Source organism: Mastigoproctus giganteus, chromosome 7 (genome assembly GCF_048544385.1).
Source record: "Mastigoproctus giganteus isolate SK-2022 chromosome 7, ASM4854438v1, whole genome shotgun sequence".
Classification (NCBI taxonomy): Eukaryota; Metazoa; Arthropoda; class Arachnida; order Uropygi; family Thelyphonidae; genus Mastigoproctus; species Mastigoproctus giganteus.
The window spans coordinates 234,090,228-234,105,080 of NC_143581.1; the positions used below are offsets into that span (position 1 = coordinate 234,090,228).

At 37.9% G+C, this 14,853-nt stretch overlaps 1 protein-coding gene across 3 annotated transcripts in view; it reads left to right on the plus strand.

Moving 5' to 3' along the window:
• Positions 1 to 14,853, plus strand: part of Prp5 (pre-mRNA processing factor 5) — a 405,747-nt gene that overhangs the window by 36,714 nt on the left and 354,180 nt on the right. For all 3 annotated transcript variants that reach the window (XM_090378220.1, XM_090378221.1, XM_090378222.1), the window contains one exon: positions 9,334 to 9,601. In XM_090378220.1, coding sequence (XP_090234346.1) covers positions 9,334 to 9,601 — 268 coding nt within the window. The remainder of the gene's footprint in view (positions 1 to 9,333; positions 9,602 to 14,853) is intronic.

The window sequence follows — 14,853 nt, forward strand, 5'->3', positions numbered from 1 at the left end:
CAGATGTAGAACATTCAGCTATCGCCGAGCATGTCTGGACAACCCGCCACGACATCGACCCACACCGCGATGTCGTGGTTGTGGACAGGTCCCACCATTACCTAAAGCGCACCTGGTTGGAATCGTTAAATATAAAATGCTCGGATGCCTCTTTGAACAGGAACAGTGGTTACCAAGTTAACCCCATCACAGAGGCAGTAATTCTATCCATAGACAAACGCTGGCCACGTCACCACCATATGTCACAGCCACAAACATCAACAAACAATTAACCACGCGCCTCATGCACCATCCTGGCAGTGCACATCTCTATTCCAACTGCCATTCATGTATTCAATCTGAAGAAGGCTGCCTCCCAGCCGAAAGCTTATTAATTGTAACTCCAGTTTTGCTCTGAGAAACAAAATAAAATTTTTCGTAATGAATCCAGAGCACGTAGGCCTTTTTTACTATGTAAAGCCTAGCTTCCAAGATAAATTCTTTGAATGCTTCCCATTTTGAATTTGCTATTGGTAACATCAGTTGGTCCCACCGTATAGAATTTAAATACTGTCTCAGACCACCATAGTCGCCTTTACGAAAGAAAAACCCCTTCCCTTTACCCGAATGGTAGTTACCTCTTTGAGTAAATCCCACTTCAGCACACTGTGATCACTGCCACCTAGTGGTTCCTTTATCTGCAGATTCTTAATGCATGAAGAATCGCTACTGATAATCAGATCAAGAGTATTACTCCTTCTAGTTGCCTCCCGAGCATGCTGTGATGTAGAAAACAATCATCCAATAAATCCACAAAAGCCTTGCTAGTGTTTGAGTGACCAACCCATCAATTCCAGTCAATATCTGGGAAATTAAAATCCCCCATTATAAGACTCTGATTTACTTGCCCACTCTATTTCCCTGTACAATTTCTTATTATGCTCATCGGAGTCATTGGGTCTATAACTCTCAATTTTGATCTCCCAATGCTTATGTCACACCAAACTGACTCGACACTGCACTGTCCAGCGATGTTGACTGGCTTCACTTCCTTGGATTTTGTGTTTCTTAACTGATATCATAACCCTTTCTCCCTTCCTATCCTGGGCAGAATTGCAGACACTTTCAAATTTATTTGGATTCATTATTCATTATTTCATTATTTATTTAGATTTCAGCAAAGCATTTGACTCAGTCCCACATGAGGGGTTACTTTATAAGCTGGAACAAGTTGAAATCATAGGGAAAATATCCTTAGATAGATAGCTGGTTGGCTTCAGGGCAGGAGGCAGAGAGTTGTGATAAACCGTTATTCCTCAGATTGGGTTGAAGTAAGAAGTGCAGTTCCCAAAACATCAATATTAGACCACTGTTGTTTTTGATTTTCATAAATGACATCGATGAAGGGATAGAAAGCGTGATGTCTAATTTGCAGATGATGTAAAGATTAGTAGATTTAATGATCATGCCAAGCAGAGCTTCTTCAGAATGACCTAGATAGACTTCAGGGATGGTCAGAAAAAATGCAGATATGCTTTAATCCTGCAAAATGTAAGTATTGCATGTGGGGAACAGTAACCCGAAAATAACTTATTCACTTGGTAGAGTTGAACTAAAGTCCGGTAGTGGAGGAAAGGGACTTGGGTGTTACGATACAGTCAGACACGAAGTTCTCCGAGCATTGTAGACTGGTTGCAAGGATGGGCCATGATATCCTATTGATGATTTATTGAACAATTGGTAGTAGAGATAAGGGCGTCATAATCCCATTATACCACACTTGGAATACCATGTTCAGGTATGGAGACTGCACCTAAAGAAAGACATTGTGCTTGTTGAAAGGGTCAAAAGACGGGTAACTCACCTGGTGAGATCGGCAAATGGGCATCCATAGTAAGGAAAGACTTCGAATATGTGGGTTGCAGAGCTTGGAAACTAGGCACCTTAGAGGAGACTTGATTGAGGTGTTTAAGGCTCTGAGAGGCATAAGCAAAATGAACGAGGACGAAATTTTCACAGTTATAAATGAACCTAGAACAAGGGGCCATAATTTCAACTTATGGTGGGAAATGTTTAGACTGGATTGCAGGAAGTTTTATTTTAGCCAGCGAGGTATAAATTAATGGAATAAGTTACCTATGTGGGTGGTATAGGCTGACAGTTTGGGGAGATTCAAAGGTCAGCTGGATAATTACCTACGGTAGGAGGGAAACGCATAGGTTGTCTATTTCCTTTTCTCTTATTAATTATTATTATTTTTAAAATTTTTCTTATTATTATTGTTTTATTTTATTATTATTATTTTTTTGGCTGATGCAGCATAAGCCATAGGCTTCCTTGCACCATGTGGCCATTACTAATACAAATCAAAAAAGCACAAAAGATCTTAAATTAGTAATTTAAGATCTTTTGTGCTTTTTGATTTGTCAAAAAATTGTTCTTCGACTTATCACCATGCAAATTTCCATCAGATATACAGTATAATGTTTTTGTGGGTGAGCAGTCTTCGAATAGATTTAACTCTCCTGATTTTTTTCTGCTGATTAATTAGAAAAGGATTGAGTGTGCTGTGTTGATAACTATTAAGAAAGTAATTAAAGAAATGCTGTTCAGGTAACTTTGATTTTCTTGCTGTCCCAACAAAAGCTTACAGTTAGGTTGGTTATTATTGTGTCATATTTCTTTAACCAGTAAGCTTTATTCCACAAAATAATGCTGCCGATAGTTTAGCCTCCATACTAAGGGTCCATCATTCTGTACCTTTGCATTGCCTTCCAGATAACAAAGCCAGTCGGTGCTTCAATTTTTTCACTTCTGTCTTTTGCTGTATATTTATCATAAATTTTAATGATAATTCCACTGAAAATATTGTGGAAAACAAAACACTGAATGTTATTCATGGGATTCATTGGTTGAGTGGTCAAAGAAGGCAGTTATTATGACTGCTGTTGAATTACTGCAGTGAGGCAGTCACACTGTATTTCAGTTATTTCATATGCATTTTATAGTATTTTTTCCTAGTTATTACCATCATAATTATCTAATCGCAAGTTAGAACTGATTGGAAAGGTTTTGAAAACCATTGTTGTCCTTTAATATTCATCAAAGAGCAGATCTTGTATAGGACTTTTCCATACACCTCTTGGCTCTTCACTTAGACTTCAAGTAAATTATTCAATCAGTTCAACATACATTTGCTAATAGAGGCCACCTGCTGGCTGATGAGTAGATAGTAAGCTTCAAAACAGCTGTCCTAGTGGTGTCTCAGAGTTTTAAATGCATAGTGGATTTGTCTGTTTAGGAGATGTGCAATAAAAAGATTTTGACAACTTAGGGGGAACTGTGAGTAATTATATTTGTCCTTAGTTTGGAACTAATACCAACTAAATTCAAAAATAGCAAAAGCTTAAATTTCCAGTACTCACCTTTGATCGATCTCCAGTTGTTATGGTGTGAATAATAAGAGATTGGCTAATTTTAAGGTGATTGGTTTTTAAAAAATTAAGGGGATGAATAAGTGGTAATTACAATGAAAACGGGATTAAAATATGCGCAAGGAAGTAGAAGTGCACTAACTCCGTCCTTGGTTGTTGTAAAGTTGATTAAAGTTGAAATTCTAAATAGTGAATAAGCAAATAGTCATAACGGTGGACTTTCGTTAAAACGTCTTCGGTTGGCAAGTTAAGTGAAAGGGAACGCGTACTGTATTTAAGAAGAATTTTGTAATCCCGTGATGCACTTTGCCGCTTGCGGGAATCTCAAATTGGTGAGATTCCAAACCGGAGAAAGATTGAAGGGGAGTTTCGCATTTAAAATGTTTAGATCGGAGTGGTGACGGAACCATTCTATAATGAGGGCTTCGTATTGCAAGATTTTTGTAATTGCTTTTTAATTTTAATATGGTGATAGCTGAATCAACTAGGGGGGGGTATGGTTGTTGGAGCGTACGTGTAAAGTAAGTTCAGTGCTGGATTGTCCCGTTCTGAAGCTATTGTAGTGATAATAAGCTCTTGTATTAGACAACTGGGTTGAACCGAATTTGGTTGTAGTACTGCCACTGTAACAGGTGTTACAATTTTGTTGACATTTAATTAAGTAAATAATATTATTCATTTCGCTTGTTCGATATTTATGTGTTTCTTTATATTTATTGAAAAGTGATCCAAGTGTATTGTAGACAGAAAAAATAAGTGTAATGTCCGTGCCTGCAAATATTTGCCGAAATTGTCCTGCAAGATTACTATGGTAAGGGAGAACGAGTCGTGTTTTGGTATTTGTAATGCGTTTTATAGGGTTATTAATATTATTTTTTACGATGGAAATAGTGTGTGTTGAATTAAGTGTTGTGGGTAGTTTCTGGCTATGAATTTTTTTGTGAGGTATTGTAACTCTTCGTATAGGTCGTCTTGTGAGGTGCTGTATTTAATGGCATTGTGGATTTGGTTATAGAGAACAGACTTTTTTACGTTAAGAGTATGGTGTGATGTAAAGTGTAGGAATTTCCTGTATGCGTATGTTTTCTAAAAATCTTAGTTCCTAGTTTAGAACCTGTTTTATATATGGTGAGATTGAGGAAGTTAATTTGTTTATTAGTTTCTATTTTGAGTGTGTATTTTAGTCTGTCGTGAATTGAATTAAATTTTGTGAAAAGGTTATCAATTATAGTTTTATTTCCTATTATGAGTATATCATGGCATATTGCATGTATAGCTTTATCTCGGATGAATAAGGTTGTAGGATCTGATTTTCAACTGTAGCTAAGTAAATTTCAGATAGGGAGACGGAAATGCCTAAGCCCATTGGTAACCCGAATGTTTGTTGAAAAATTTGATTATGAAATCTAAAATGTCTGGCATCTAATAGTAAAGGGGTGAGTTCTAAAATATTGTTTATGGTTGGGAGGTAGGAAAACTATAATTGATAACCTTTTCACAAAATTTAATTCAATTCATGACAGACAAAAATACGCACTCAAAATAGAAACTAATAAACAAATTAACTTCCTCAATCTCACCATATATAAAACAGGTACTAAACTAGGAACTAAGATTTTTAGAAAACATACACATATAGGGAAATTCCTACACTTTACATCACACCACCCTCTTAACGTAAAAAAGTCTGTTCTCTATAACCAAATCCACAATGCCACTAAATACAGCACCTCACAAGACGACCTATCCGAAGAGTTACAATACCTCACAAAAAAATTCATAGCCAGAAACTACCCACAACACTTAATTCAACACACTATTTCCATCGTAAAAAATAATATTAATAACCCTATAAAACACATTACAAATACCAAAACACGACTCGTTCTCCCTTACCATAGTAATCTTGCAGGACAATTTCGGCGAATATTTGCAGGCACGGACATTACACTTATTTTTTCTACCTACAATAAACTTGGATCACTTTTCAATAAATATAAAGAAACACATAAATATCGAACAAGCGAAATGAATAATATTATTTACTTAATTAAATGTCAACAAAATTGTAACGCCTGTTACATTGGCAGTACTACAACCAAATTCGGTTCAACCCAGTCATCTAATACAAGAGCTTATTATCAATACAATAGCTTCAGAACTGGACAATCCAGCACTGAACTTACTTTACACGTACGCTCCAACAACCATACCCCCCTAGTTGATTCAGCTATTACCATATTAAAATTAAAAAACAATTACAAAAATCTTGCAATACGAAGCCCTCATTATAGAATGGTTCCGTCACCACTCCGATCTAAACATTTTAAATGCGAAACTCCCCTTCAATCTTTCTCCGGTTTGGAATCTCACCAATTTGAGATTCCCGCAAGCGGCAAAGTGCATCACGGGATTACAAAATTCTTCTGAAATACAGTACGCGTTCCCTTTCACTTAACTTGCCAACTGAAGACGTTTTAACGAAAGTCCATCGTTACGACTATTGGCTTATTCACTATTTAGAATTTCAATTTTAATCAATTTCACGACAACCAAGGACGGAGTTAGTGCACTTCTACTTCCTTGCGCATATTTTAATCCCGTTTTCATCGTAATTACCACTTATTCATCCCCTTAATTTTTTAAAAAAAACCAATAACTTTAAAATTAGCCAATCTCTTATTATTCAAACCATAACAATTGCAGATCGATCAAAGGTGAGTACTGGAAATTTAAGCTTTTGCTATTTTTGAATTTAGTCCAATAAAACAGTACTTTAAGACATACTATAACTTCTAAATGTCTAAGACCAACTTAAAGACAAATACTTTAGCACTGGGCCCTTTTCTGGTTTTGTATTTGTTACAGTTCCTATATTAGAAAGAGAGAGAATCTTTATTGCACAACATTTGATTGGTTGATAGGGTGCCTCTGTAGCCAGGTGGGCAGGAGCAGCAGTTTGTAGCACATGCTTCTTGATTAGACCGGGGTTCGAGCCCGTGCCCACCAAATATGGAGGATGGGAAAAAGTCAGGGAATGATTACTGCATATCCCCGGAGCAATATGGCTTTAGTTGCTAATGCTCCTAAAAACCAAATAACAAACAACACAACATTTGATTGCAACTGGTTACAAGATTAAATAGTGTTTCAATATTTTTCAAGGATTTACAGATAGGTGTTTAAAAACATTAAACGACATAAGACATTAAAGAACAAAAAACAAGATGACATTAAATGATATAGGGTGACATTGAGTGATGTACATCTTTACAGTGAAGTTAAATAACTTAAAACATTAAGGTAATGTGAATTGACATTAAACAAATTATATTATAAAGATGGTGTACCACGAGAGTTAAAACATTAAACTTAAATAAACAAAATTACAACTGATACCTATACGATTTACAGTACCAACTCCTGTCCTTACAGTTCATGGAAGAGAGCAGCAAGAACAGTACCAGGCTCATTAATTAATTCACAGGGGTCTCCAAGAGGTGATTGAAGGTTATGCTGTCTTGGATGTGATGAAGAGACGGCTTTTCCTTGTGCACACTGTCCATACCAATGTAGAGTATTCCTTACTGGGAGTGACTAGGAACGATTTCGCTACAATAATGGAATAATGGAGTATGATAGTATGGTTGAGGAGTGATGAGAGGAAGTGCAGTGCATCCCTGCCTCGAGTGGAGGTCTTCGAGCAGTCATAGGTGGGCAGGTACTTGAACGGTATCAAATGCTGCTTCGATGTCAAGGTAGGTTATGAGGAGTTCTTCTTTTCTCTGAAATGCTGCAAGGATGCTGTGGGTGGTGGCAAGGAGATTGGTAATGGTGGACCTATTTGGTAATGAAGAATGAATTTGTGGTGGAGCATGTGGAAGTATGTGAGTTGTTAGGGTTGGAAGGAGGGTCCTTTCTAGTAGTGTCAGGAGACATGAGGAATTGGGGATGGGCTGAAGTGGTTTAAGCTTTTGCTATTTTTGAATTTAGTCCAATAAAACAGTACTTTAAGACATACTATAATTTCTCCAATGATGCCTTTCTTATTTTTGGTGCATCCTTACCAGATAGACATTCCATTAATGGGGTAAGATGCACCTGCTCAGAACTGCATTGCAGATGCTAACAAGGGGCTGGATGATATATGGTCCCAGGCATCTCAGCATGAGCTGGGGTATTCAATCATCACCCACAGCTGTAGAAGATGGGATTGAATTCAAATATGGTGATAGATGTCATTGAGTCGTTTACTATGATTGAATATGTGGTTGAGGTTACTGCTGGATCCTACAACTTCTTCAGACCTGGTTATGAAGTCACTCCATCTCTTGGGGTCACATTGCTCTGGGAAACTGGTGGTTTGTTCTGTGTATGCTATCTTTCCAATTGCTAGCAAACAATCAAAAATAGCTCTTGATGGCCTGGGATTTTTGGTGGTTGAAAATGGCTTATACTCTTGAAATGGCTATCCTATCATTAATTTTGCCAGATTGCTTCCATTGCTTATGGAGTTGTTGCTTTAATTGAAAGCTGGAGCTTAGTTATGGGGTCCACCATGCTCTAGATTGGGGAGTGATAGTGACTGTCTTTGAGGCATATTGAGCTACCATAATAATCCATTTAGTTAACAGATTGTAAGGTTTCAGGCTAGTAGGGTGCCACAGGATTCAAGGACATACCATGGGATGAGAGATGCTGCTGTAATGCAACTGGAAACATCCAGATATTTTGGACTGTAGATTGTTCTTCGTATCACCTGTCCTTTTAGTTGAAACTTGGGATTGGTGGTTCCAGTTGTGTTAGGATTGGGTCATGGTCAGAGTTAAAGTAACCATCTTGAAGAGGCTCGAGTGTACAGGCTATAGATGTGAAAATCAAGTTGAGTTGATTTGTACCCTTTGTGGGGCCTTGATTGTCTATAGTAAGGTCTGCAATGCTAAGCTGTAATAGGGTAATCTTTTCTTGTGTTCCAGACGTGGCAGGAGATTGAAATCTCCACCGACAGTTTTCATTAGTGAGGTGTGGAGGTGGTGAAGGATCCAGTTGGTCACCCCTTGCATTGTTTCCAGTGTAAGATTCAGAGGTATGTAGATGACAATTTTAATGGAAATGGACTTCATTTTAAGCAGTGCGTAAAGCACCTTGTAATCATTTGAGTTACTGGAGATGTTGTTCTCAAGGGTGAGGATGGATTGAATGTAGAACAGTGATATTCCTCCTCCCTCCTTTTATTCCTGGATGTGAGTACAGAGCCATAGCCACTTGGAGTCATAGCTGCACTGCAATGCTCACTGGTTTTAGCCAGGTCTCGGTGAGGCAAAGCATATCGAACTCTGGATAACAAAATTTTGTCAGTGGTTCCAAACCACCAAATACGGAGGATGCGGAAAGGTCAGGGAATGACCACTGCACATCCCCGGAGCAACATGGCCTTAGTTGCTAATGCTCCTAAAAAAAAATCAAAACAAAACAGTGGTTTCAGTTTTGTTCCTTAAACTGCAGATATTCTGGTAAAATAGTGCTTTTTTGAAAGACTACGAAACATGGTGTTTCGTGGTCTTTTTATGGTATTTCATATTATTAGTATACCATTGGAGGAGGTGTGTAAAGTGTTTAACATGCAATTACAGTTTTCCTTTCATTGATAATTTTTGAATAGCTTCATAAATTCCCCAAAAGACGTCAGGTGGCATGTGGTTTGGCAAATTTGTCTTGTCAATACCTTATTTCTTTTTTTATCAGTAGCCAGCATGCTGTTCTGTCCAGTAATGAGTCTTGTTAGTTTTCATTGGTTAACAGAATTACAAATTAGGGACATTTTAGTGAAACATTACTTACAAAATGAAAATGCTTTATCTTACTTTATTCCATATTTTTGTTATGTGATTTCTTATGAAAATTTTATATCTTTTGAAAGTGTACGGTCAAGGAGCAGATCAAGAGAGAGAAGATTCAGGAGATCTAGGTCTCGTGGACGACGATCTAGAACAAGGTCAAGATCTCGAGAAAGGATTCGTGATCACAGATCCAGAAGCAGAGACCGACGATCACGGAGTGTTGATCGAAGAAGAACAGATTCAAGAGATAGATCACATAGAAAAGATGAAGATAGAAGGAATGATGATAAAGATAATAATAAAGCTAAAGAGGAACCTGGAGAACTAAAATTTGACATTTTAGACAAAGTAAATATTATTTTAAAGATATATTTTGTATTTCTGGATATGCCTATAACTTATTTTTTCATATACACATGCACACATATATGAGCATGGTGCAAAACTGGTGATCTGGAATTTTTTTTTACAAGCAACACATACATACATACATGTAACAATCATCAATCATATTGCTGTTTTTTCAAGGTAGTTGCACTGATTAGGTAGTCCAAGGTAGTCCCTCTGCACTGACAGATTTTTGCTATTACAATGGGCAAGGCATCAATGTCGGCAGCTTAGAAGGAAGTTTGTTGACTGCATATTCAGTTCAGAACATGCAGTTAGCCACTCTTGCTTGAGTTCACGACCTTACCATGCTTGTTCATGATCTATCTTTAGTTTCTGGTTTTTGCCCTCTATTGGTCAAGGCAAGATGACAGGCCAAGGTTATTTGAGGGAATTGCTGATTGGGCTGCAATATTAGCCAAATCATTTCCCATAATCTTCCTTATGTGGTTGGGGGCACAGTAGAAGGAGATATCAAATTCATTAGCATTAGTAGAGGCATACGGTGCAAGAAAGCAAGCATATGCAGCATCAACAAAAAATAACAAAAAAACCCCCAACCCTCCCATTTGAACCCCTCCGTTTGTTCCAAATGGCTGTCCAGCTCAGCCTTAAATTTATTTAGGCTATCAACTTTCACAACAAAAGATGGAAGTATGTTCCACCAATCAGCTACTTGCTGGCTAAAGGCAAATTTCCGCACATCTATTCTGCAATTGTCTTTCCTCAATTTGAATCTGTGCCCCCTCAGGTTCTTAATCTGAGCAAGAGGAAGAATCCCATCAGCATTCAGCTTGCTCAACCCATTCAGGTGGGGGGGGCTCACATCTGGTGAGCATGGGCTTGGCACACCCAGGGTCCTGAGCTGGATATCATCATTCTTCTCTTTCTTGGTGATTCCCTTTTACTTTTGACTCTCTCTCTCTCTCTCTCTCTCTCTCTCTCTCTCTCTCTCTCTCTCTCTCTCTCTCTCTCTCTCTCTCAGGGTAACTCAGGAAATTTTTTTTTTTTTTTTTCCTGGTGCAGCATAAGCCTCAGGCTTCCTTGTACCCTATGGCTATTAATAATAATAAGGCCTTATACACCTCATGTCAGATCACCTTGCAGGTGCCTACTCTCCAGGTGTTGCAATTTACAGAACTTAAGCCTTTTTTTGTAAGAGCACCCCTTTGTTCCCCTCACCAATCTTGTTGCCCTTCTTTGTACTCATTCTAGCAACTCTACATCCTTCCTAAAATGAGGCCTCCAGACCCGTGCACAGTACTCTGGGTGTGTCCTGACCATTACCTTGTATAACAGAATAATCACATCCCTGTGGCTCCAGGTGCCAAGCGATTTATTAGTGACTAAGCGATTTATAGAGAATTTGGAAAAATATACCAGTTTCTTTAAATTTCATTGTTAACTTCCTTTTATTTTTGTGAAAGGAAACACAGAAAGGAAACCCATCTTTCTTATTTTTTCTCTTATTCTCATTTTGACTAATTTAACACACAGCTACTTGGTCACTAAGTGGCACTTCTCTTGCCTCCACGTGGCGGGACTGGTAACCTGGGAGAGGTAAGTAACACTCCCAAGGCCAAAAGAGCAAACATGAATAGTAAAATAACTACAGCGCTTCAAGAGAAAGCCCTACCAAGTAGGGATACAGAAAACACAAAGACAAAGAGATAGAATACAGATATGGACCCACCAAAATACCGACATACATTGTTATGCATGCAACAGGAGATCGGACATTAGGACATATGTCTCCCTTTGTAATTCAGAAAACAATAGGTCTAGTAGGATCTCCCAAGTCTGTTCGACACCTGAGATCTGGGGACGTACAAGTGGAAACAGAAAGTCCTAAACACTCCCAGAAGTTGCTAGCAACGAAAATCTTTGAAGGATTACCAGTAGTTGTAACACCACACAACACGCTGAATTCTTCCAGAGGAGTGATCTCTGAGTGGGACCTCTTAAAAGTCTCAGAAGAAGAGCTCACAGAAGAATTGAGAAGCCAAGGGATAACAGGAGTGAAGAGAATTAATATCCAAAGGGATGGAAATATAATTCCAACAAGAACTCTAATCATAACCTTTAATACTCCAAAACCTCCAACAGCAGTCAGAGCAGGATATCTGAACTGCCAAGTAAGACAGTATATACCAAATCCATTGCAATGTTACAAATGTCAGAAATTTGGATATTTGCAAATTGCATGCAGAAACTCGGCAACCGGTGCAAAATGTGGTTCTAAAGAACATGAGACTACAGATTTCTCTGCCAACACCTTGAAATGTACAAACTGTAAAGGGGAACACCCAGCCTATTCAAAAACATGGAAAAAATGGAAACAAGAGAAACTAATTCAGAAATACAAAACAGAACACAACACAATGTACCAAGAAGCATGGAGAATAATACAGCCATGGCCTACAAACAAGCCATTATATGCACAAGCAGTGATCCAATATAAATCAGTAGAAGTACAAATTGAAATTTCCATGCTGCCAAAAGAATCACTTAGTGGAATTAAGGCACAAAAACAGGAGAAAATAGTGAATACTACAATTTTTATTCACACAGAATAAATATCAACAAATCAGCACCACATCAAAGACCAAGCTAAACCTACAAACACCAAAGCAACCGAACAGATGGACAGAAAAAATAAACACATCTGAAGAACCAGTACTAGAAATTTTCACAGAAGAAGATATGGACATGGACTGGCCTCAATACCCTAAAAAAGATAAGAAAAAATATAAGAATTCTCCATTTCGTTGTTATTGTTGTTATTTGGTTTTTAGGAGCATTAGCAGCTTAGGCCATATTGCTCTGGGGATATGCAGTGGTCATTCCCTGACCTTTCTGCATTCTCAGTATTTGGTGGTCATGGGCTCGAACCCCAGTCTAATCAAGAAGCATGTGCTATGCACTGCTGCTCCTGCGGACCTGGCTACGGAGGTGCTGCATTTAGTAAGCAACCCGAAAGCCCTAGAAAAACCCAATAATGGATCAGTTCATTCAGTGGAACTGTAGAGGACTACAAACCAATTACGACGATGTCCAGTATCTAATTACGCACCATACGCCAATATGCTTCTGTCTTCAAGAGACATACCTTAGACAACAAGAAACCCTTTCAGTAAAAAATTATACAATGTATAGGAAAGACAGAATAAGAGATGGGCCAACACATGCAGGAGTAGCCATCTTGGTTCATAACCACATCCCAACTGAACACATTACTTTAATCAACAACCTCGAAGTGATAACTGTAACACTAAGATTTTGGGTAACCATCTGTTTAGTGTACCTTCCACCAGGACCAGATATAACATTTGAAGAAATAGACCAACTAATCTCCGAACTCCAATCACCATTCTGTATAATGGGAAATGTGAATGGGCATAGTCATCTGTGGGGAAATACTGACATCAACAGACGAGGACGAATAATAGAAAGTAATACATCACCATAATCTTTCTCTGCTTAACAACGGTAAACATACTTATTTTCACTTTCCTAGTTGTACAACCTCAGCAGTAGAACTAACCATATGCACCCCTTCACTCCTACCAGAATTAAAGTGGCAAGTAATAGAAAACCCATACAGCAGTGACCACTATCCAGTAATCACCACACTGACCAGAAACCCTCCCTGCCATCCCAGCAGACCCCCCCCCCCACTGGAAAATAGAAAAGGACAACTGGGAAAAATTTAGAGAACTCGCAATATTTAATCCACAAAGCATTCAAGAAAAATTAGTTGATGAAGCTGTGAAACCCATCACAGATACCTTAATACAGGCAGCTGAGCAAACAATACCCAGAACTTCAACTCGTTTTCTGCTACAGCCAAAATCTTGGTGGAATGAAGTGGACTGCATGAGAACAAAAAGACAACAAAACAAAGCATGGAATAAGTTCTGGAGATGTCCTACAACAGATAAGCTTCTAAAATATAAACAAGCACTAGCCAGGTATACCCGGAAACAAGCCAAAAAAAATTTCTGTATCCAGTTTACTTCCTCAATAAATAGAACAACAAATACACAGACAATATGGAATAAAATACGGAAAATGAACAGGAAATACAAAAACCAACCATCCTTAGTATTACACTGGAATGGAGAAAGCCTTACTGAACCTTCAGAGATAGCTAATATATTAGAAGAAACATTTGCCAAAGTATCATCAAAAGAATCATATCGTGAAGAATTTTTGACCTATAAAGAGAAAACTGAAAAAACAGAATTAAATTTAACACCAAACATATTGAATCCTATAACCAACCATTTACATTGCATGAATTATGTGAAGTATTATCAAAAACAAAACCAAGTACAGTTGGACCAGACAACATACACTATGATATGCTTAAACATCTGAAGCAAAAAGAAATAGAAAACCTTAAACTGTACAATCACATTTTTAAAGAAGACCAATATCCTGAAGCATGGCATCGTGCAATAGTATTAGCTTTTCAAAAACCCAATAAAGATCAGAACAACCCAAACAATTATTGACCAATAGTGCTCACTAGCTGCTTGAGCAAAGTTTTGGAGAAAATAATCAACAAACGATTAATCTGGTTTTTAGAAACAACCAACTGGTTCAACGGTATGCAATGCGGGTTTAGACATAAAAGATCCACCTTAGATCACATTGTAAGAATAGAAACAGACTTAAGAGATACATTTATAAGTTCAAAACAATGGTTACCATATTTTTTGATATAGAAAAGGCATATGACACAGCATGGAGATATGGTATACCACAAGACATCCACGATACAGGCCTCAGAGAACATTTACCGCTCTTCATCCAAAACTTAATGAAAAATAGAACATTTCAGGTCAGAGTACAGAACACCATGTCAAAAACATATAAACAAGGTGTTCCCCAGGAGTCTGTCCTCAGTGCTATACTATTTGTCATAAAAATAAATGGTATCACAAAACAATTGCCATCCACGGTGTCGCATGCACTATATGTAGATGACTTCAGTATTTCGTATCACGCACAGAATATGGGAACAATAGAAAGGCAATTACAATGCGCAATTAACAAAATCAGTAGTTGGGCCCAGAAAAACAGATTTAGAATTTCACAACAAAAAACAGTCTGTGTACATTTCTGTAGGAAAAGAACTTACATCCCGACCCTGAACTAACAATAGAAGGTCAAAAAATACCCGTCAAACAAAGGGTAAAATTTCTTGG